General features: G+C 37.8%; 1 protein-coding gene across 1 annotated transcript in view; it reads right to left on the bottom strand.

The window, feature by feature from the left end:
- Window positions 1–2,490: 2,490 nt before the first annotated feature.
- LOC129733006 (transmembrane protease serine 9) overlaps window positions 2,491–25,362 on the bottom strand; it is a 33,876-nt gene continuing 11,004 nt past the window's right edge. The window contains exons 2-7 of the mRNA XM_055694541.1: window positions 3,987–4,684; window positions 3,480–3,625; window positions 3,271–3,406; window positions 3,061–3,205; window positions 2,857–3,002; window positions 2,491–2,798 (exon numbers count right to left, since the gene is read on the bottom strand). Of these exons, the coding sequence (XP_055550516.1) occupies window positions 2,640–2,798; window positions 2,857–3,002; window positions 3,061–3,205; window positions 3,271–3,406; window positions 3,480–3,625; window positions 3,987–4,684 (1,430 nt within the window). The 3' untranslated portion in view covers window positions 2,491–2,639. The remainder of the gene's footprint in view (window positions 2,799–2,856; window positions 3,003–3,060; window positions 3,206–3,270; window positions 3,407–3,479; window positions 3,626–3,986; window positions 4,685–25,362) is intronic.

A 25,362-nucleotide genomic window follows, 5' to 3' on the forward strand; every position in this document is an offset into this window, starting at 1 on the left:
GTGCAGTAAAGGACTTTTAATTTGAAAAAAAAAAAAAATTGAGATCTTTTTTCTGATTTCCAGGTTATCCAGGTTTTTAAGTTTCGAAATCACTTATTTTGAAATGTTGGTCCCCAATATCATTTTTGCTATCAGCTTGACCATTTTGAGCGCTGGATGCAAACAAGTTGAAGATGTTGGCAGATGACCATAGAGATGCAACTTTGATGGACTAACAAATCAAAATGCTGAAAAAGTTGTGAATTCACTTCTGAAAAGTTTTGAATCTATGTAACGCGTGATAAACGAAATACAGTTAAATCGCAGTATTTTTCCTGAACGTAAAATATCATTATCTTTAATTTAAGAAAAGAAAACGCAAATCCATGTCACAAGTTTTGTTCCCTAAATAATCAATTCAATCAAAATATTTTTTACTCTTAGGTTAAGTAGTTTTATTTTCACATTTAACTCGTAAACAAATACCCAGCCGTAAAAATACTCACCTCCATTGACGAGTAATGGAAGATACACAGTTTACGGCTGGGTATTCGTATACGAGCTCGATGTGAAGACCCCTAATGTTTTACGGAGGTGCTTGTTGTTTTGTAACTGGTCTTACGATGCTGGCCTAACTAGTCAGTCGTCGTAGGTTCGTGTCCCGGCTCGAGAGAGACTGTTAGTGTCTGCAGGATCGTAGCGCTAGCCCTGCAATCGCCCTGTGCACTAAACAGTTGGCTACTAAATCTGTGGCCAATAAACAAAAATACTTTGAATATTTCAAAAGCCAAACTAATTAGATTGATTGATGTGATGTTTCCGGCAAAGCTGTAGATAGTAGTTCTGTTAAAAAAAATGGATTGAATATCTCAAAAAGCTTATTTTTTGAATTCTAAGTTGCCAATTGTTACACCGTTGATTATTTGAACACGGAAGAGGTTTAAATATCTGATTTTTTTTTTCGAAACCAGAACGATTTGTTTGATTGGTGCGATGTTTTCGCCAAAGTTGTTGACAGTAGTTGAGTAATGAAAATATTCTAAATTAAACATTCCAAAGAGCTGATTTTTGAAAAATATTGATGTATTTTTTAAAAACTGCATAATGTAAACTGTACATTGATGATCATGGAGAAATAAAAACCAAAAATTCTTTAGAAAATATCCTAATAAAAAGGATTTGGTAAAATTTTAGGAAATATTTTTTATTTTTGAGAAGTTTAAAAGAATTTAAAAATAGATTTGTTTTCTTTTCGACGGTTTCTGCAAGACATGTTCGTGCAGTAAAAGACTTTCAATTTGAAAAATAATAATTTAAGATCGTTTCTCTGATTTTCAGGTTATTTTTTTAAGTTTCGAAACCACTTATTTTGAAATGTTGGTCCCCAAAATCATTTTTTTTATCAGTTCGACCATTTTGAGCGCTGGATGCAAACAAGTTGAATATGTTGGCAGATGACCAGAGAGATGCAACTTTGATGGACTAGATGGACTAACAACCTATGAGGGGAACAACAACAAACAAAACAGCACTTTTCGTACAAAAATTTTTTTCCTTTGCTCAAATCATCGGAAAAAGTCATGGGAAGCTAAGGGTAAACATAAAACTACTAAACCTAAGAGTAAAAAATATTTTGTTTGAATTGATTATTTGGGGAACAAAACTTGTGACATGGATTTGCGTTTTTTTTTTCAAATTAAAGATAATGTTATTTTACGCTCAGGAGAAATACTGCGATTTAACTGTGTTTCGTTCATCACGCGTTACATAGATTCTGAAAACTTTTCAGAAGTGACTTCACAACTTTTTCAGCATTTTGATTCAAATCGGGAATTTCTTGCATTCATGCAGGAAAAAGTCGGGAAAAATGCGGGAATTCGAAAATGTAAAATGAGTGGACACCCTGAGAATACCTCCAGAAGCACCTCCGGTCCACGAAGGTGGCACTATGTTTTGGCCAGATCTAGCATCGTGTCATTATGCAAAACCGATGATGGAGTGGTACGAAGCTAACGATGTTGTTTTGGTGCCGAAGGAGACGAATCAAACTCGTAGAACTTTGACCGATAGAATAATGCTAAGTGATTACGAAGAGCAAGTTCCAGCAAACATGGAAGGCTTTCACAAAACTATCAAAATTTAAAGAGAGAGTGGGTCTGACAGGCGGGTGTAAAGGGCAAGATAGAGTGATAAGTAGACGTACTTTCGATTTGACTATGAGCCGATAACGACTTATCGCCAAAGAAGTAGAGTAAGTAATTAATGCTTGACAGCCTCTTGGGATGTAGGTCTCCTTATTATTAATGTGTATTCAAGAACAAATTCAACTTCGAGGTTTTTTTGTAAAGTCGCTACTAGAGCTAAATTTTTTGATATTTGAATAATAATCGGTACTTTATTTTTAATTTGATTGATTTTATTGGCATTATGATTTTACTTAGACATTCTATTGACATTCTAACTGTACTATTCAATTTTAGATCGTTCATTTCATTCCTACAAAATACTGTTCACATTACACGAATGGCATCAATTACAAGCGTACTAAAATTTAAGCGATTACATTATGGCTCCCCATTATGTTTGATTGGTAGTCTAAACTTTTATGAATTATCTAGAATCATATATGTGTACTGCTCCCACAATCGCCATAATCGATTTTAGTTGTCTTTAATATTTTTCGTAATCCAAGGCATAAAGGACGTAACTCGACTGTATACTCCAGGATACTGACCTTTTCCGCATCCAATACCCCATGAAACAACACCCACCTGGGTCCATCGTCCTTCGTTAACCATCAAAGGACCACCGGAGTCTCCCTACGAAACACAAATTTAATGAAACGATACAATGACTATGTTTTGTTATTGAACTTACACTACAGGAGTCCTTTGCAGCTTGTCCTGCACATAGCATCGATGCTATGATACCACCGGGAGCGGCTGATCCGTATTTCCTGCTGCATTCTTGATTAGTCCAAACCTGAAGGTTCACCTCCTGCAAAATAGCGGGTTGGGGTCCGTCTGAAAGCAATCAATACACTTAAATAACGTGTCATATAATTCGCATTTGATTTGGTACTTTCTCGCAAGCTTCCCCATCCGATAACCGTAGCCATCAGTCCATTGTAAGTTCCAGAACTTTCCCCTGCCGGTAAGCAGACGGGTCGAACAGATTGTGAAAACTGAACGGGTTGATCCATGGTCAGTACTGCAATGTCGTTATACTAAAAAAATGGAAGCTCTGTCAATACAAACGCACTGAACTTCATCGGAAAGTGATTAACATTACCAACGTTCGCGAGTCGAAACCACGATGACGCACGAGTCGTTTAACTTTTCTCTCAACATGCTGTACTTCAGTATTCGATCGAATATTATGATCGCCCAATTTCACCGATAAACGTGCAACATCCCATGAGCTCATGCTGTCAAAAAATATAAATTCCCAACCGATTAGTATGCATTTTCCAACGAATACCACCCTTCAAGTGCACCTACTGAGCCACACAATGGGCAGCGGTTAGGATGTGTATGTTGTCGATCAATGATCCTCCACAGAACTGACGCCCGTTGTTGAATAAGGCAGCAACCCACGGCCATTCGTTTGGATCTGCATTGTGACCTCCCACTATTCGTTCAGTGTCCTATGGAAATAATCCAAAACGAAACAGATTGAGTCACATCTATTCCTAAACTGCCGTGAGATGACAAAGTGACGTAAAGGCCATTTTTTCGAATATGGGTTTTTCATGCCAATTTGTTCATTATTCGATGACCTATCTTTTGGTATCTTCCTTTTCGTTGTTTCTTGTTCGTACGTTGTATAAAATCAAAAAAAAAAACAAAGTGACGTAGGGACTCATTTCAATACAAAAGTGGCGAGAAATTCATTCGTTTTTTGGCCATACTGGAAAACTGATCACTTAGATCTACGTCACAATGTCATATCATGGCAGTAAAGGATACAGTTGAATTGAAACGAGGCAATACAAAATTCAAACTCACCGGATTTCCATTTTTCATGCCGCATCCGCTATTGAAACCGCTACCAGGAGGGTTCACAGAGCCAACGGTGGTTATTTCGATGGAAGGTGCGGGTGGATGTGTAGGTGCTGGTGGGGGCCAAACCATTGGGGGATGTCCCGGCTGGTTGGGCACCGTAGGCCGTGCCGGTTTTGTAGGCCACGTGGTAGTTGCGGGTTTGCTCGTGGTCGGTTGTGTAACCAAACCAGCAACAGTTGAAGAAGTAAACGATGGCGGATGGGTTGCTGCTGTGTGATCCGGAGGATGTGTTGGGATTGGTGGCGGCCAGCTGGGATAGTTGTTATTTTTCGGTGGCTTTTTCTTGGAATCTTCTCCGATTTCATTTCCACTGCCCATAATTGGCGATGTTGCTGTACTTGTCTCCGTGCTGGATTCCGCAGGAGGTAAGGGCATTATTGGATTCGTACAACAAACACCGAAAGCCTGTCGTCCTTGGTCGTTAAAATAGCTACACGTATCATAGTTGCCAAGGACCCATGAATCCCATACGCTGAGATCAGGAATCTTAAAATAGGGGTAACATTTTCGGAATGAAGTACAAACTCCGAGATGTCCTTTCGAAGTAAGGCATGGACTACCATCTCCCAGGGCTTGGGTCCATGTGGTCGTGCGTGCCGCTAACCATATATGGCGGGCTTGGCGTTTAAGCTCATCAGTAGCTGCAAAAAAAAACGTCAACGAAATAATGAAATACATCAAAACAACGAGAACAAGCTATAAATCAGCTTCATAATCTGCATGAGTCACATGAAAGCATCAATCTTAACTCCGTCCAACGATATAACAAAAGTGATTTTGGGGTTCATTCACTCCCTCGTTTCCCCTGCGTTCGTCTGGCATTTATTGGAATAAATTTGCATATAAAGTAGCGATTGGTGTTACCTCTGCTTTGTGTATCGCGAACATAACGATTTGTGTATTAATTGAAGGGAGACGCTTAAATTGTTTATGTATCGAACAATCCAAAAATGCGACTTAAAATATTTCGCAAAGAATGCTGTCTCTGCCGGTGGTTGCCAATGAACTGCATTTACGATGTGATACTGGATTATATTTGGATTTATAGTGTGTTTAGCGTAAATATTAAGGGCATTCATGAAGCACTCGTATACAAATAGACAAGATCTCACCCCAATTTATGGATGGGTTTAGGAGCACGCAGCAAGTTTAATTTGTTGAAATAAGTGACATTTTATCCCTTTTATAGTTCAGGTTTATAGTACGTATGAACTAGACCTTCGCTGCCGAAAGTTTTGAGTCGACGTATGGCCGGAGATATTTTTCGCACCAATGGTTAATTTGTTATTCTTGTTAATTTTCCTTCGATGTTATTTCTGACAATATTGGTCTCGCCATATACATCCATAGATTCTAACAAAGATCTAAAATTTAATAGTCCTACAAATCTACGTATCAGCGCTATCAGGTTTACCCTCTCAGAATATGTCATAAGATATTTTCTCTAAACCAGTCTCTCCAATTTTTTCTCTGTAAACTTTCTCTTTCATCCACTTTTCTTTTGATTTCGTTTTAAAAACTGGAATTTCGGGAAAATATATTCTTAAAAAAGATAATAAATAAAAAATAATAAATATTATAAAAGTAACTTGTTGTGGAGTATTTTTGGTAAGGCTGATACAAATTTCGAATTTTTTTTTATGTCCAAGGTTATCAAAGTTAGCAGAGGGGGTGGCAAAAAATAAATAACACCGAGACGAAAAAAAAGAAATATCTTTGATCAAAGTTTGTGTGCAAGTTATGACGTTTGTAACTTGCACTCAAATAATTGTTTGTTGCTAAATTAAGCATTTATGCTGTCGGAAAACCAATGTAATGAACAAATCGGTTTGAGCTTTTTTTCTTCCCCTTCCAATTTTCAAGATTTTTGAAGGGGGGGGGGCGGTTACCTTAAAATGAAAATAAAATTTGTAACGGCTTAACTGAGGAAAAATATTGTCTGGTAAAAAAATCATCAAAAAAAATTCACGATGTTGGGAAACTGAAAAGTCAGAAAAGGTGTTCGATGCGATTGTTCTATACAACTTCTTGAAAAACCCCAAATAAAAGATTGATGATTTTTATCGTTTTTCAACGTTCTCCTCGAACCAATCATCAAGACTCAATACTTACTGGAACTTTTGTCTGCCGGTTTTAAAATATATACATTTTTACAGATTCCGCTTGTTAGTAGTCTAAGTTAGTTTATCTTAGACTTAAAAATATTTGTATTCTCTTAGTAACGATAAAATCTATTGCAGCCACACATGCAAAAAAGGCGAGCTCGTGACTGGTTCAATGCTGCCTTTTCTAGTTGGTTTTCAACTGAGCTTTATAATTTAGTTTTACATTGTTTTTGATTTTTCATTTTAATTCTGGTTATGTACAGGGTGTTTGGTTTCTTGTGGTTGGTAAATTTTGGTAAGTGCAATCCAACGCCCCGCTGCGATCTATCATCTTTACCGAAGAGAACGTCTTTACGAACTTTAGTGAAGATCGGGTCGGTTGGAGCTTTGGTCGTATGCAAACTGAGAAGAACTTCCGTACGAGTTTGTTTTATATTCATATTGAGCGACGTACAACAGCGTCTGATCTGCAGCGAACGGCTGTTCTGTAACATGTGGTGTCTTGGTGTTTAAGACGGTGGATAGCAGTACGAGAACCTAAAATCGTGACCTTTTTGCATTTACTCTCGTACCACTGTGCGGTGGGCTGTTCGTGGCACTAGTAGAGCAGTATGTCAAGAGTGCCCCGCTACGAACAATCCAGATATAAATACGAATCGGACCAATCGATATCGACTCAGGCCAACGAAAAGGGACAATGGTTGGAAACTCAGAACGTCGAAGCTCTACTTAAACCGGCAAGTTTAAGCATTTTATCCAAAGAACCGCGGAAAATGACGGTAGAGGTCGCAGCCCTCTAAAACTGCGGTGGTCAAAGAGGGTGAACGTGGGTTCCGAACAGTAAATCCTATCGTGGGAACGACTTTCAAATAGTACATAGCCACTGTAATAGACTGCGATACAGGTGAACGTTTCGTCATACGTCATACAAGATCAAGCGTATAATTAGGTGGAGGCCCATCAGTGAGCGATTTTGCGTGGTGAAAATCAAGGACAGCTCCTTCAGTCTGATCAATGAAACATCGACAAAATCGATGGCGTGAAGGAGGATTTCACGGGAAACTTCTATAGGCTTATTTTCTGACCACAAATGTGGCCTAGGTCACCAGATGTACGTAATTTTTCTAAGTTTCGATAGACACTAATTTTCGGATGGTTTTGATAATGAGTTGCCTGGCAAAAATTCTTGTTTCTATCATGAGCATAGCTGAGAGAACCATTCCTGAAACGATTGGTTCATCAAGATTAAAAATCGGCCAAGAACTCGTCGAAAAACGACTGTTTTTCATCTGGAAGTCCATGAAGAAACCTGTAGTAAAGGACTACTAATTTTTTGCATGAAAGTATAGCGTGCGTCGTTCCGGAAGGGAACAATGCAACCTGTATTCAGAAATATGTGTTTTGGAAGATACGCACTCGCAACCCTCAGACAAATGAGCCTGTAGGTACTTTCCAGTTTACCACGATACCTGTTAGTACCTAGCGCTTTGAAACACAATGGGCCCCCATACCTAGATATGGACGAAATCACACTGGTAAGAAGTTTACGCTTGCTGCCATTCACCGCTGAGCTATTCGACATCATTCGAGATAGTGCTGCAATAGCCGTTGAAGCCCTCTTGCAAGCATAGTTGACGTGACTCTTAAATGTAAGCTTATCGTTATTTAAAACCCCCAAGAGCCTCAAAGATCGCTTTGAGGTGATGGTGCAGTCTCCGACTCTGGCCACCGCATGTGGCTCTGATTTGCGGTTATTCACAACCGTGACCTCCGTCTTATGGTGCGCTAACTCCAGTTTCCTGAAGTGCAGCCAGTCTTCGACCTTGCGTATACAATGAGCGGCCGTCAACTCGACCTCCTCGATCAACTCGCCGTAGATCTCTAGCGTTATGTCGTCTGCGAAGCCGATGATCACAACCCCTACAGGGAACTTGAGCTTCAACACCTCGTCATACATGACATTCCACAACACCGGTCCCAGGATAGAAACTTGCGGAACTCATGCGGTAATTGGGACGCACGTCCTCCGTGTTTTAAACAAGTACTCGGTCTATCTTGTACAGCGATACCGGTACATGGATTCTCCTCAGCGCTAGCGCTATGGAGTCCCAACTGGCGCTATTGAACGCATTCTTCACGTCAAGCGTGACGATTGCGCAATAACGTATGCTCCTTCTCTTGCGCTGGAATGCTACCCCCGCCATCTTGGTGACGGAGAGGATAGCATCCAGCGTGAACCTGTCCTTCCGGAAACCAAACTGATTACTTGATAATTCTCTCAAGCACCCTGCCCGCAGTGTCCAGCAGGCAGATAGGTCTGTATGCCGATGGGTCCCCTGGCGGTTTCCCAGCTTTCAGCAGTATGACCAAACTCTGCCGCTTCCACCTGTCCGGGAAGAGGTAGTCATCCAGGCACCTCTGCTTGATTGCCCTAAACAGGCCGGGGGCCGTTTTAATCGCCAGGTTAGGGATTCTATCCGGTCCCGGTGCCTTACTCACCTTTAGAAAGTTGGCGATCACGATGAGTTTCTCATTTGTAACCCTAACCTCTCCCTCGATCTCGACACGGCTGTCGTCGCTCACGGATTGGATTTTCGGCATCCCTGGTCTGTGTCTGAGATACTGGAACGTCGGACGCGAGCCTCGACTACCGCAGGCCAAGGACTAGGCTCGTGGCGTGGAAAGAGATACGCTCCAGCATCGCTGGTGATCGCTCTGCAGGCTCCAGCGCGCCTTTGGTCTTGGCTATTACGATCCTATAGGCCTTATCCCACGGGTTCGTATTGGCACTCGCGCATAGCCTATCGAAGCAGGCCCTCTTGCTTTCCTTAATTGCACTCTTTAACGCCGATCTTGCAGAACCGAATGCTGCGCGGCGCTCAATGCTCTGTTGGTCTGTTTGCGTACGCTGCATCCTCCGTCTTACACGGAGGCACGTACTGCGGAGGTTCGCTATCACATCAGTCCACCAGTAAGCCGGTGGCTTCCCATTCCTAGGTTGGCGGATCCTAGGCATGGTGGCGTCGCACGCACGCGATAGTATGGCAACTAGTTGGTCGGCAGTTGGGCGAAGCCAACTGCCTTCATTGCACTCTTTTCTCATGGCCTCTTCGAATACCTCGGCATCGTCTACCCTCCAGTTCGTGATCAGTCTTGGGCTGGAGAACGTCACATCGATGATCGACTCCGCACCATCTCTGCTAAATGTACATTTGGTACCAACGTTGGCAAGTTCTAAGTTAAGCTTTGCCAAAGCCTCCAACAGGATCTGACCTCTCTGGTTCATAGAGCGACTTCCTCACTCAACAGCCCAAGCGTTGAAGTCACCCGCCACCACCAACGGCGTTAGGCCCGTTAGCTCCATGGACAACTGGACGGCCATCTGGGTGAACCTTTCGGTAGACCAACGTAACGGAGCTAAGCTACTGCAGTAGAACAACCTCCTGAACCGGGAACCTGCTCGTTGTCCATACGGCCGCCATACTGGACTTGTCCACAACCCAGTTACCGTTTCCGGGAAGATGCAGTAGGGGTCCGATACGATGGCAATGTTCGACAGCGACTCAGTGACTGCTTGGTATAGCAGCAGTGGTTCAGGTTTAGTTGCGTTTCCCTTATGCCCGTGGTTTCGCAGCCGGCTTACACGTTCAAAGAACGGTACCCCGCTGCGTCGAAAACGGACATCGTACTTTGTAGATGCCGGATACACCCTCTACAACATCTTGGCACTATTGGATAACAATCAGAACATCAAAACAAATCGCTGCATCGCTGCGTGCGCTTGGCCGGAAGGTCAGTGCAACCGGCCAAACAGTGAAAAAGTGTGAAAACTAAGGAGGAATTTATAAACAAAACGAAGAAAGAACTCAAAAACATGTCTTCACGCATGCTTTCGTCCGCCATGGCGAGTGTTCCCGTTAACCACCGAACGGCCGCTCGCGGTCGTAGATGATTTTGCAAGTAAACTAGTCGTACAAGTCGAGCACTTCGAGGAGGACACTGTTGGATATCCCGAGGCTCTCAGCTGACTGAATTGCTGATGAGTATACTAGGAAAATGAACGGATTGGTGAACCGGTTGGAAACCTGAGTGGCAGCACATCCACGACACGGACGGCAATACAACGCGAAAAGTGTTGGGCACTACCGCAGAAACCACACGAAACACGAGGTTTGATGCTGCGGAGTGTCAAAAGGTGACGGACGAAAAAAAACCAGGCCCGTGCCTACGCTATGGTGTCAGCAAATCGTTCGCCACTGGCGTGGGGTGAGAAAGGAAGTATCGAGAGGCTAGAATGGCTACAAAGAGCATCCGCAACGCTCGAAAAGAGAGCACTGTGAACAATCTTTTGTGGACGGAAGTCTGTGAATGGAAACAGGAACCGGACTGTGCCTATCTCTGCCATGTGCATCAACAGGGAAGGGAACTTGACAATCGATGAGGTGGCCATGCATTGGAAACAAAATTTTCAGGCTTTGAACAACAAAGAGGATAAAGACGTCGACAGACACAGGATAGAAATAAAGGAGGATGGACAAGCTGTGGATACCATCAAGTTGATAAAATACGGCTGGCTACGTAGAACGAATGTCGGAGGAGCGTCCAGCAAAGATAATACTCAGCAGAGAGCCCAAAACAGGTCGGCGACTCCATGATAGACCCCATACTCACTGCATTTGTGGTATGGAGACGTATTCTATAATCGACAGTAGGTCGTTAACGAAAGTAAAGTAAATAACGTAGCTATCCAACCCCAGTCATATAAATTCAGGAAGGGATTTTTAGAATATTAGTTTAATATATCCTGTTACTAGAGACCCCTCTGATTCATCTACAAGTATCATGGGAACAAGCTAGTATTAGTGGGGTTCGCCCCGGGTGTCACCCTCTAGGGGGTGACACCCATGAGGAAAATTTTCATACGTGTCACCTTTAAGGTGAAACCTCATTGAATCCTAAAATGGCCGACTTCGAGACACCACGTCGAATTTTCGAAAGCACAAGACTTAGAAATAGTTAATGCGTTCCCTGTGAAAATGCTATTTTATGTTTGCTGTGGTGAAGCAAACATAAAATAGAATTTTCATAGGGAACGCAATGAGTATTTCCGAGTCTTGTGCTTTTGAAAATTCGAAGTGGTGACTCGAAGTCGGCCATTTTTGGATTTAATGAGGTTTCATCTTAAATTGAAAAAGAACGTGCTAAATCTCACAATTTTTTATAGTAAAATGATTTCACTGCAACCGGGTGGGGGTGACACCCAGGCCCAACTTTTCCGCCCCGAGTGTCACCCGGTCATGCTACGCCACTGACTACAAATAATAATAATTATGCGAAAATCATGAAACAAATAGTAGTTTGACAGTTTGGATGCTTCAAGACCTCATCATTTGATATTCTTTCTAGATCCCTCAGGAAATTTTAAATAAAATACCAAATTATGAAGAAGGTAAGTTTTACCTATGTTTTTTGTAATGAAGATAGCATTTTTAATTCATATTGTCCACCATGCGTTTTAATTGGAAAAAGTTACTGCAGACCCAAGAGAGTGCATCAAAATCATTTTATAATTAAATTTGGAAGCTTTTGAAATGTTTTCTTCCTTGTTAAAAAACAGCTTGACCGAATCGATATAGCAAAACAAATAGCTAGTCTATATTTTTTGGAAATTGAAAGTTTATTATAAAAATAACCCCATTCATCTTGATACCGTTCGGCTTAAAAAAAAGGAGTTCTAGGTAGCAAATTGATTAATTGAGTTTAAGAAGCAATGGGACTGCACCCAAGGTTAAATCATTCAGATTCAGATTTGAATTCTTGTAGACAACCTCCAGAGATCGATCAGTAAGGTTCTTTTTAAAGTTCATTCTATTCATGTTATTGATAAGTGACTTTATGTTGCTAACATTTATTTTCAGATTACGGATCAAGGAGAGCAAACATGGTCGATACCATGGAGCCTCAACTGGCTCTAGCATTGAAGTATTTTTTTTTTTTTTGCATTTCAATTAAGAGGAACGAATATCGCAAGACAATAAAACTTTATCTCGTCAATAGAGTTTATTTGCTTTCATCGCGAAGAAAACCACCAGAAGTGAAATACTGCTAGTTTTGTCCTGTTACAGTTTATTTTATGCCAATTCCATTCTCTAACAAATTAGTTCAATAAACTCATAAAGTTAGCGTAAAGGAAATGTTGATTATTTTCATTTGAGATGCTGTTATCATAACGCGTTCATCGGTGCAAAATCATAAAACACAAGAGCAATAAAAAGCGCTACGATCCATTAAATAGAAAACATTTTAATAAGGCTTTATTGCCGGTCTGCACCTTTTTAGCAGTAGAAAAAAATGACATACAATAAAAACGAAAACGGTGGTTGCATTTTTCGCCGATTGAAATTCCAGAACCTTAGTATTCTAGGTTATGGTGTATTGGTATTCTGTGAAATTGTGAAGGTCAAGAAAGAAAAAAAGTTTTTCAAGAACGTCTTTTGTTTGAGTGTTGGTGACTCAAATCAAAGGTAGTCAGTAGGGCGCCAGTCATCGTATGGAAAAAAGTGACCAGAAAATTTCAAAAAAAAACCCTATATAAAATGTTCACCTGCTCGAAAAAACACCCTGTGCAAAATTTCAGCTCAATCGGACTCAAAATGGGGTGGCGCAAAGCGATTGAAGTTTGGCTTTTTTGAAAACCGAAAAATCACCCAAGGGGGCGGAGGGGTACGTGAAATTTCGGTTTCCGAAAATTTTTTTTTGATGCCAAATGACTTAATATTGCATGAAACGTCGAGAATTGGTGTCATCTGAAAAAAAAATTTTTTTGCAAAATTTTTTCTCTCTGGGACTTAGTCGTTTTTTCGATTGTGGAAGGCGGAGTTCAAAATGTTTAGAATTCATCTTTTGAAATTGATCACTAGTCTCTCGAAATAGCTTGTATAATGATATACACTATAACTAGCATCGGATACATTATGTTTCATTAGGGTGGTTCATTTATTCGACATAGGGTGGTTCATAATATTGTGTAAAAATGAGTATAAAATGAAAAAAATCACTTTTCACTGAATACCAATAGAAAAATTCCTGAAAATATAATATTTGTTATATCATTGTCGTTAGGGTGGCAATGTTGAATTGGAAAAATTATAAGTGAAATGGAAAAATATTACAAAACAAATTTACAAAATGTATCAAACTACTCTGTGCAAAAAAAAATTATCTCAACAAAAATTAAGATTGTGTCTGAAAATGTTGAATGCTTTCATGTCGGAAAATGTTGAATGCTTTCATGTCATTTGCAAAATCACACACGGGAGGTACATGGAGTTTTAATATTTGAAAAATGTTTTCGATTCCAAGTGTATTAAACTTTTAAATGAAACGGTGGAAGCTGATGGAATATGTTATATTACTTTGTTTGAAAAATCAACTCTCTGAGACACTTGCACTCGTCTTTCGAATGTTGTACCAGACAATTTATTTGTTTTATTCACCCCAATAATGTCCTTTGCCAACACTTGATTGAACACACAGTGCTCTGGCTTATATAATCGGACAAAAGACTGTATCGATGTTATTCAGTGATAATGAGAGTATAGGGATCTCAATCAGATACGCAACACAATTGACTCGTTATTTCTGGGTTTGCGTCGTTTTGACAGTTCGACCATGCATTTTCTGTCAAGTTTACATCATCAGAACGTGAACGTGCCCATTGACTGAAACTTTGCATAGACGTTTTTATAGGCAAAAGATGCCATTTTGTGCTATTGGTTTAATTTATTGAAACACAACTCATTTTTGAAAAGCTATTGGAAAATGCTATTTCGGATAGGTTTTTTTTTTATTCTCGCTTATTTTCCGTCGGTCTAGTTCCGCCACTGTTGTGGCCAATCACCGACGCCCAGGGAGGCGACTCCACACCCAGGACCCTAACTCACGACCCGTTTATTAACGGACCGGCGCCAACGGCTTTACTTCCTCATGCGATGGAAGGCGTGATCCCAGAGATTTTTCGCCTCAGAAAATCTCCCGGTGTCGGCTAGGATTGAATATAGACCAGTTGGGTTGGTTGTGAGTGGATCACGCCACCTCACAACCATCGACACCTATGTCGGCGGTGAGATTCGAACCCAGGCGTCGAGCGTGGTTGGCGGAGACGTTACCAACCAAACTAGGCCCCCGCTCACGGATAGGTATTGATGATTACAAAATTTTTCGGCAAAGTTGTAGATAATAGTTTTGTTTAAAAAAAAAATACACTCTGAAAACAAATTACTAATTTTGAAAAAAATAAAAGAAAGTTATAAACTAATTATCGAAAACAGCCCATTTTAAAAAACCCGATTTTTTTATAAAAACTACGAAAGTTTCCCTGAACAACGAAACCGGCCATGGAGAAATCAGAAAAAAAAGTTATATTTTAAAATTTTTTTTTTTCACAAGGTACATTTTTTTTTGAGGAACGAAGTTATTATTTACAACTTTGCCAGATACACTATGCCAATCAAATAAACCGTCGGCAAAGTTGTAGATATATTTTGTCCTTTCAAAAAAAAAAAAGCCTTTTAAAAAAAAAATTAAAAATAATATTTTTTTTAAAAAAATACTTTTTTTTTCAAAAAATGATAACTTATTTTTCTTGATTTCTATATGATCGGACTGGTTTCATTGTTTTGGTAATCTCTCGTAGGTTTTTTTTTAAAAAATCAAGTTTTTAAAAAATGAGCTCTTTTGAATAATTAATTTTTAATCTTTCTTCTAACTTTTGAACGAATAATTTTTTGAGTGTAATTTTTTTTGGAAAGGCCGAATTATTATCTACAAATTTGTCGAAGACGTCACACCAATCAAACGAACCCAAGTGTTTTTTTTTATTTTATACTCATTTTTCACAATATTATGAACCACCCTATGCCGAATAAATGAACCACCCTAATGAAACATAATGTATTCGATGCTAATTATAGTGTATATCATTGTACAAGCTATTTCGAGAGACTAGTGAACAATTTCAAAAGATAAATTCTAATCATTTTGAACTCCGCCTTCCACAATCGAAAAAACGACTAAGTCCCAGAGAGTAAATTTTTGCAAAAAAAAAATTTTTCAGATGACACCAATTCTCGACGTTTCATGCGTTTTTAAGTCATTTGGCATCAAAAAAAAATTTTCGAAAACCGAAATTTCACGCAAAAAATAATAGAGTAATAAAATTTTTTATCGTGGTACAAACTGATTCCTCACAGCGGGAAGTGTGTTAAAGAAGTATCCATCGTTTCCTTATTTCAGGCGCTATCATGGGAATTATTTAGAGTTCTATTATTCTTTTAAATATTGAGTTGCGAATAATAATAAAAATAAGAAGAATATAGTGACACTATTTTTGTAGCGGACCTTATTCATGAATATACTGGAAAAAAACATCAAACTAGAACACACAAAAAACATTTTGTATATTTCTATAGCAGAATCACTGCATTTGGAATGCATCATGTGTCCAACCATTAAGTCACGTCCCGAAAATGGAATTATAGTACCTACCATGACTTTGTTTTTTATTTTGCGTACTTATGAATAGTCTCACACAATATACCCACCCAACTTCCCAGCTGTTAAGTAGCAGTATCCTACTATTGAAGCTACGGTAATTAAACCAGATTTTTCATGTCGCCGTAAACAGCACGGCTATAGCCCAAGTGTCTAGTATGTTCAATTAAACTCGCTTTAATTGACCGCGTTCATCCACGCGCTATTTCCGCGCGTATTTACCAGCACGCCGTTTTTTTCCTGTATCCCGGGTTGCAAGGCATTGGCTGGCACGAATCGAATGCCTGATGCGGAATACTTTAAATTGCATCACGTTCTACTTTCCCGCGGCTTGCTCTGTGGACCACTACAAAGTGCATTGATTGAGGCTAACGTAGAGAATCATCCTGTCGATGTATCGATTTATGACCATATGGAATTCACAGTTATACAGTATGATGTTAAACATTTCCACAACTAGTTGCTACAATTCTTTAATTAACTTAACCGTCGCAAAATTTTTTTCAATAATGTATTTTTCACACAATTTTAAAACGGCACCCAAAACTACCCCTTTCAACTGTACAATAGCTTCGCGTGCCTTGCGGAGTGGCGAATACATGAAAGCTCCAGTTTGGTTTGATGGTTAAATCGGTTCTTGGCGTGGTGCCACGGTAAATTACTCTTCCGTTTAGCATGATGATTAGTTTCGGCAGAAATGCGACGCACGGTTTCGGCAAAGACTGGATCGTGGAAAGTAGTATTCTTCTCGACGCTTCTGGTGTACCTGACTGGAATTCAACATTCGGTAGCCTCCAATTGAAAGTAATATAAAATGTTTTTGGATACAGTCATGCATGTGGACGAAGATTCGTCGCTGGCGATTGACTAATAGTTTGCGATAATGTTTTGTAGAACGGAAATATTTGCACGACACGTCACAGAGTGGAGGTGTGATTGATTTACGACTTTTGCTTATTATTGAACTCCATGTTAATAATAGAATCTCACTCTAGCCGTCGGCTGGAATTTTCAATTATTGCACTGACACCTGTTATTAGTTATTTAGAATTTCATAACCATAAACATGGTACTAAATCAATATCGAAACTTGTGATGTTAGTCGTATACTTTTTATATTACGATACTTTTTTGAAATTGCTTGCAATGCAAGCATTTATCAACATATTGATTTAAGATACAACAGTTTCTTTCTAAAAGCATGTACCTAGGTGTTATTTTAGGTACCAATGTACTGGAAAAATTCGACTTTCAAGTTTCATTCAGCGGTAGAGCTTCAACGTTTTGCCTTCTTGGAAAAGGTTCTCATGCAAAATTTGAGTTTATTTAGCCTTCGGGAGTTTTTGCGCCCATGAAAAAAATTATTTTTAATGCCAAAAGTCTCTCCCATGAAAAAAAAATTTTAATGCCAAAAGATGCACATCAACGTCAGGATCTGATGTTATAAAAAATAAATTTTTATTGAAAATAATCAACTTTCTGGGACTTGCATCTGCAGTGGAACAATATTCTCGCAACACTATTGGAAAAAATATTTGTTTACGCGTACATAGGGACCGCCAAAAAACCGTATTTGAAAATCGTAGCCGTATTTGATGATTGCGATTTAAAAAATACACATGAGAACATTGTAATAGGTACATTTGATTGCCTCATGTAGCTATTGACATCAACAAAAAATTTCAAATATTATCCTTAGCAGAGAGGAATCGTGAAATCCAGTGGTGGGCACCATTCCGCTAATTCGCTAATTAGCGACGCTAAAATTTAGTTAGCGATTTCGCTAATTTTTGAGCTGGTTAGCGAAACTGTTAGCGTCGCTAAAATTTTGGCCTTCGAAACGCTAATCGCTAATTCGCTAAATTTTGTGGAGAAGCGACAATAGAAATATTTAGAAAAACTGTGAATTGCTGATGGCGTACGTTAATTGCTTCGAAAGATGAACATACTTTACTGTGAAAGTTACTTTTGTCAGTTTTTTTACCCTAGAATGGAGTTCCAGTTATCTTACAAGCCACAGGAGCATTTTGAAGAACAAGCACAAGGTCTAGATTGAATTTTTGGCACACCAAGAACTTTGGTAAATTGCAATGCGCTTGAAATTATGACAACTTTGGTTCTACTTTTTCGATTAAGATAATAATTGAATTTTCATGAAAACATTCCTAAGAGTATCTATTTTCAATGCAAGCTAAATAACTTTTGTTATTCTTGTTTTTACAAAATCAAATATGAATACCGTCTCGTGAACCTCTTACTGTAAATAGCTTTAAAAAGTAATTGTTTTCGTTTGTTTAACCAAAAGAGATCAAAGTGGTCCAAATCTTACAAAACACGAGCAATAAATATAGCGATATGACTATTTACATATTAAAAAGTTAGCGATTAGCGATTAGCGAAAGTTCTGCTAATGTGGGTTTAGCGTTTAGCGTTTAGCGATTATCGAGCTAAATTTTCCGGTTAGCGACTTAGCGATTAGCGTCGCTAAATTTTCGGTTAGCGGTGCCCACCACTGGTGAAATCTGGTTCACATAGTAATTGGCTGCTGCAATAAATAACCAAAAAAATCATTGAATACGTTCTCTTTTACATAGCGCAAATGAAAAAAATCGCACAAACGTATATTCGCACAAGAAAAGATCGCAACAAATCGGTTTGACTGTCCTACTACATTTGTCTCAGCAAGTTGTAAGGTTAATATCGTCAATTAAACTCAATACTGGCACAACTCAAAATTCCGCTGTTTTGAGTTTTAAAGTTTTTTTAGCTCAAATATAAAATATCCCATAAAAAACGAAAAACTGAGGTTACAACTCGTATAACTTGCTTTTTATATCCAAATAATAGACTCAAACAGGTTCAATAAAAATGAGTAGTCTTTAAAGTTTCCACGGAAAAAAGAAATTTTCGACGCTAACTATCCAACACGTTTTCCTCTAAGCTAAAAAATTTTGAGTTGTGCCAGTATTGAATTCAACTGACGATATGTAAAGACTGTTCACCCTTCGATGCGACGCAATATTCCTAATACATTTCACAAATATGCCACCTTGGTGTTACAATTTCCGGCATTCATGCGTTAGGCTGACATTAAATGGCAGTCTATTTTTCTATTTTTTTTTCTTTATGATATAATGTGATCCAGATGATCCAGATACCAGATTTAATTAAATATGCAGTAAAATTTAAGCAGTAAACATTTAAATTTTAGACTCACGTTAGTAACTTATCTCTCTAGGGATTCTCCGTTTACGATGGCTCCTAATATGTTTTATGGTGATAACGGGTAATGGAAATGCTTTTTCGAATTTCGTTTAGAAGTAGTGCTCAAAAGTTTCGTCTTCTCTAAAAAAAAGCCTCAATGCAACATTTCAGCCCAATCGGACTTTGGGAACAAATGCCTCAAAGAAGTCAAAGTTTCAATTTTCCGACTAATGAAGAAAAGAACAGGTGGCTATCGAATAAACAGAAGGTCAAATTCCAGAAGGAATGTGGTATCTGGGCCTTGCTTTTTTTCTAAGCAAACTTTCACGGTCAATTTTATTAATACAAGTCATTGTCGCCCTCATGTTCAGTAATAGAGCAATTCCATGGAAAATGTGCCCATTTTATTAATTTTTTCTGTTGTCAATTTTACTTGGGTTGAAACTTTGCACAGGTATTCCTATGGGCCGAAGATGTCAATTTGTGCTATCAGTATTATTAGTATTTATATATTACTAAAAATCAATTTGGAAGAAAACAAATTTTTAATATCTCAAAAGCTTGTTTTTTCTAAAAAGGATGAAAATTATAACTTTCCCGCAGTCATAGAGAGTTTATTTTACGAAGTTAAAATGGATTTATCTTTTATGAACCACTTATTTTCGGACTCTATTCGTTTATTCAATGTTTTATTGAAGCCAGTTTTCACGAACGGACCTGACTTTGTTGTAAAATTTCATTTAAATTTTTTGTCGAGTTGATTTTTTTTCTAACTTTATTATAATAAAAACTTATGTTTTCGTCAGGGTGGTGATGATGTTTTTTTTCTTTCATGTTATTCTTTTATGTTGTAATGTAGTGTCTTCAAAAGTTTAAGCCTCGCAAGCAAAGTTCAGGTGGTAATTAATTCACTTGCAATAAAAATTATTAAAGTTATTCGAAAGTTTGAATAAAAAATATGAATTAGTTGTGGTTAGTCTGGTAGAAGGTCATGAAGATCATGTACTAATTTTGTGTAACTATAGCTTTTCACATTTTAATCGATGTGAATGAAGTAAACAGGTTTCGAAGAAGTTTATATTTTGTTTTGTTATTTTTTATTTTTTATTGGTAAAATCATCTGACACATTGGTGGTCTTAATGATAAAATATCTTAAGGCTAATATTAAAATATTAACAAACAAAGCACTTAGGATTGTTGTCGACGGAGGAGTCGCCTGAACATTATTATCGACATGTTGAAGTCAAATAGTGCTGCTACGTCGTTGAAGCTGGCTGACATAGAGCGTATGGGGTCGTGTTGCCCATATAATGCATTGCGATGTGGCAGAGAGAGAAAGTTCCTTTGTCTTAGTGGCCTTTCCGAAACATACACATTTAGCTGCTGCAAAATTCTCTGGGCATCAGTTTCACCAGTTAAAATTTTGAAAATAAATACAGTCTGTGCTTCGAACCGTCTTTGCCGCAGTGTTTCCATACCTAGAAGTTGGCAGCGATCAGCATACGCCGGTAGATGTTGCGGATCTCGCCACGGGTGAAAACGTAAGGCATAGCGTACAAATTTCCGCTGCACGGATGCTATTCTTGCAATCCAGTTTGCGTTGTAAGGACACCACACTACACAATTAGTTTCCAGAACTGATCGTACCAGTGAGTAGAACAACGAACGAAGACACAGTGGGTCACGAAATTCCGATGGTATCTTGAAGATAAATCCAAGTTGCCGATTTGCCTCCAATATAATTCCATTATAGTGCGGTTTAAACGATAGCGCTGCATCCAGTGTAACACCCAAATCTCGAACCTGATTAACTTTAGTTAAAGTTTGACCAGACATGCTATAACTGTACAGTATTGGGTCATTTTTTCTATTGAATGAGATCACACAACATTTCTGGATACTAACTGTTAGTAAGTTGTTAGAACACCAGTCGTGAAAAATGTCGACTAGTCGCTGGAGCTCTTCACAGTCTGTGATGTTTCATATAATCTTCAACAGCTTAACATCATCCGCGTAAAACATGCGGCAATTTACTGGTAGTACTAACGATGCGTTATTTATATGTAACGAAAAAACCAGTGGTCCCAAATTACTGCCTTGCGGGACACTCGATAAATTTGAGAAACATGCAGATTGCTGTGATCCAATCCCAACGCATAACACATCCCGACGATTTACGAACACCTCCGGCGTTCTTCAAGGGAGTAATCTTGGACCGCTCCTTTTCGTTTTGTTTATAAATGATGTCGCAGCCCGTCTTGGAAGAGGATATAAACTGTTCTATGCTGACGATCTAAAGATATTTATGGTCATTGACAAATTTTCCGATTGCCAAAGACTGCAAGATCTGTTGGATATTTTTGAAGATTGTTGTTAAAAAAAACCTAATGACTATTATCGTCCAGAAATGTGCTGTAATTTCATTTCATCAATGTAGTAATCCTATAAAAGCCACTTATATAATCGGACGTACACCTCTTGCTCGTGTCAATGAAATTGACGACCTTTGGGGTACTACTTGACGATAAATTGACTTTTAGGCCGCTAGGATTTCTTATGAAGGTGTATAAAGATTTCACTAATACCCATTGCCTGATATCTTTAGTTAATCAAATCATGCGGCGTTAGTAAGCTCGATTGTGGAACAACAAGTTCGAATGAGAAAGGCTACTAAATAGGACCTTAACCATTGTACCATAGCTGAATCTGCTCCTAATTTTTCCATCTTAGCAAGTAAAATTTTGTGGTCTACGCGATCAAATACTGCTTTCAAGTCCGTATAAACCGCATGGATTTGAGCACCTTCGGACATATTTTGTAGGCATGTAGCGGTAAATTGATAGAAACCGTGTTGATCTATCGAGATTTACTGTTTGCAGCTAGCGAAGAGAATATCATAGGGTAACCGCTCCTATATTCATCTCAGTACCTATATTCATCTCATCACGCCTTTTTGATCAATATATCGTCATATTTTACCATATTTTCAACGTAAAACTTTTAGCCACTTGAGAAAATCGAGAAGCAAATAGAATTACCTTCAAAAATTCGTAAAAATTTGACGGTAAATTGGACAAATGAGAGAAATAAGATGAATATAGGTGCACCAAGCTGTTGAGATGAATAATGGAGCGATTACCCTAAATGATTATCTCAAACACTTTCGTACAAGCGCAATGAGAAGTTATACCTCTGTAGTTTTGTACATCGCGTTTGTCACCTTTGTTGTGCACGGAAAGCATCACTGACAACTTCCAACTGGTGGGGAAAACACATCATCTAAGCGACAAGTTGAACAATAATCTTGACGGGTGCAAAAATTCAGCTTTCCATTTTTTCAGAACGCAGCAAGGAATGGCATCGGGCCCAGGAGCAAACGAAGAACACATTTTATCAATTGCAGCTTCCACTTGCTGGTTGGTTATCAGAAATGAGCTGAAGTCAATGACATAACTGGGGATACTATTTAGAGCTAAGTCTATCTCTGCAGTTGTAGCAGTGGAGCTACGAAAAATCTGCCGAAAGTGTTGAGCAAATAATTCGCACTTCTCAACTGTCGTGTTACCGTGACGATCACCCAAAAACATGTTTTAGGTAGGCCTTCTTCTTTTCTTTTGCTGTTATTAAACGACCAAAAAAATTGAGGGTTTCGTCTAAGAGAACTCTGCATCCGAAGAGTATACCGTTTGTACAAAATTCGATTATAGATCCGGTAGAAATTACTAGCATTATTGAATGCTCAAAGTTTTTCGCATTCTGGAATATTTGTGCAATGCCGAAGTCGCTTGCCAATGTCGCTTTTAATGCCGCAAGCGAGTGGTAGACCAAGGGGGCTTTGATACCGGTCGGCGAGAAGGGACACAATTAACAAATGCATTTTTGATGGCGTTGGTGAAATAAACTATAGCATCATCAATAGGAGGGTCGCTTTCCAAGATTTGCCAATCAATTTGAGAGATAGTAGTAGCGCTCAGGTTTTCGAAGTCAGCTCTGCGGAAATCTAAACTTGGTTCAGTTGGACGATCCTCGAATTGAACAGGTGCCTTTTGATGTACCGTTATACCTATCTTAAAGTAAAACCAATTCACATTGCTTTACGAACTAATTTCATTTTTGTCATATGACTTACATTTTAAGTTTAGTAAAGCGGGAAATGTATGTAGGCAATGTATGCTGTTTTTCGAGAATGTGAAAATGAACGGGAATAGAAGGTGTGACTTTTAGGGTTAGGAAAAATGTTCCCTCGTCCAGACGGGACCCGAACCCGCAATCTCCGTTGTCTCCGGAAAGGTGTTCCGGCAAGGTGTTCTGGACGAGGGTAAATTTTTTCTAAGCCTAAAAGTCACACCTTCTATTCCCGTTAATTTTCGCATTCTCGAAAAACAGCATACATTGCCCGCTTTACTAAAAACATAAAATGCAATTCACATTGATTTCTCCATGATCGGGCCGGTTTCATTGTTTAGATAATGTTTTGCAGTTTTACCTTTGTTATACCTTTGTTATACTAAACAAAGGTTATAAAATCGGTCGAAAAACGCAAAACAAGGCCCGACGGGCCGAACCGTATATACCATTAGACTCAGCTCGACGAACATTGCCTATATACATATATATATATATATATATATATATATATATATATATATATATATATATATATATATATATATATATATATATATATATATATATATATATATATATATATATATATATATATATATATATATATATATATATATATATATATATATATATATATATATATATATATATATATATATATATATATATATATATATATATATATATATATATATATGTGTGTGTGTGTATGTGTGTATTATGTACGTGTGTAGGTGTAAATATGTTGTTTATCTGTGTGGTGTATCAAACTCGAACAAAGAAAAACGAGAAAAAATCGCACCTTTCTTACAGAACGCATTATCCGCTTTTGGTGTATACAAGTGCAGATGGAAGCTCCAAAGCTCTTTAAAAATCATACTAAGCGAGTTTTTTATTAGTTGCTTTATTGTTAGAATATTTAAAAACAATATTTAAACATGATTTATTTTACATTTTAGATAATTTCTCTCTCTATCTTTCTTTTTTACTTTCTATCTCCCTTTCTCTCGTTCTCTCTTTTTTCAACCGCTATTTATTTCTCAAAAGAAACTAAGAGTAAATAACATCTGTGCTGTGTTTCATACTCTGTGTACTGTGTCCTAGCTGGTGTAAATTAATGAACCTTTTGTTTTTAATAGCTCTTTACTGACAGTTTACAATAATGCATCGAATAATGCATTTGAAATAGAATTAAACTGACAATGAATTCTTTTCGCATTTGATCCTCACAGACTTTATCAAGATTTTCGTTGATTTCTTGAAATAATCACTCGTATGATTCAAGTAATTTTTATATGGTAACAAAGCATGTAACGCGTTACTGTATAATTCTGAACTATAATTTTTTGAGAGCAAGTTTGTAGAACTTTGCTGCAATTCATAGGAAATATTCGATGCTAATTCATAATCTACAATCATTCTGTTCTTTTCTAGATTTTGCGATTTTTGAAAACGAAGCTATTTTTAAAACTCATAAGTTGTTTCTATCCTAGACAGCTTAAAAAAATAGTTTGAGGTCGACAAAATATAACCCAGAGTCCAGTGATGACATTTATAATATTTGTGAAAACGACGTCGAGGTTTGATGCATTTATCGTGTTTAGGTCGTCCTCTAGAAAACAATCTTTTAAATTTAATTTTAAGCGATTTATGGTTTACTGGCATAATAACTTTATATGTAGTAATAGTTAGTATAACAAAGGTTTCTGCGCTGCTAGGTGGATTAATTCAGGTTTTTATAAAAAAATAGGTTTTTAAAAAAATGACCTTTTAAAGATAATTCATTTTTTATTTTTATTTTAACTTTTTTTCACAAAAAAAAGTATTTTTTTTTTAATAGTGTATATTTTGCTGTAAAGACAAAATTGTCATCTACAACTTTGCCAAAAACATCATACCGATCAAACAAACCGTTTTGACCCTAAAAATATTTGTCATCATCAATACCTTCCCAAAATAGCATTTTTCAATAGCTTTTCAAAAATAAGTCGTGTTCAAAAAAATTAAGCAAATAGCACAAAATGGTATCGTTTGCCTATAGGCACATCAATGGAACATCTAAAATTTTAAAAACAACTTAATTTTAATTTACAAAATAAGAGCTTTTTTGATTTTTTTTTTTTTGGAACTAAAGCTATAACACAACTTCTGAAAAGAGACCAGAATGGAGAAATTAAAAAATAATTTTTAATTAGTAAAAGTAAAAGATTTGAAAAAATATATAGTTTCGACATTTTGGATTTTTTCAACTCCAATGATTTTAAACAATTGAAATAGTCATTTCAAATTTAATAGCTCACAATCACTAACTCCGCGAAAGCATTTGTTT

Source organism: Wyeomyia smithii, chromosome 3 (genome assembly GCF_029784165.1).
Source record: "Wyeomyia smithii strain HCP4-BCI-WySm-NY-G18 chromosome 3, ASM2978416v1, whole genome shotgun sequence".
NCBI classification, from domain to species: domain Eukaryota; kingdom Metazoa; phylum Arthropoda; class Insecta; order Diptera; family Culicidae; genus Wyeomyia; species Wyeomyia smithii.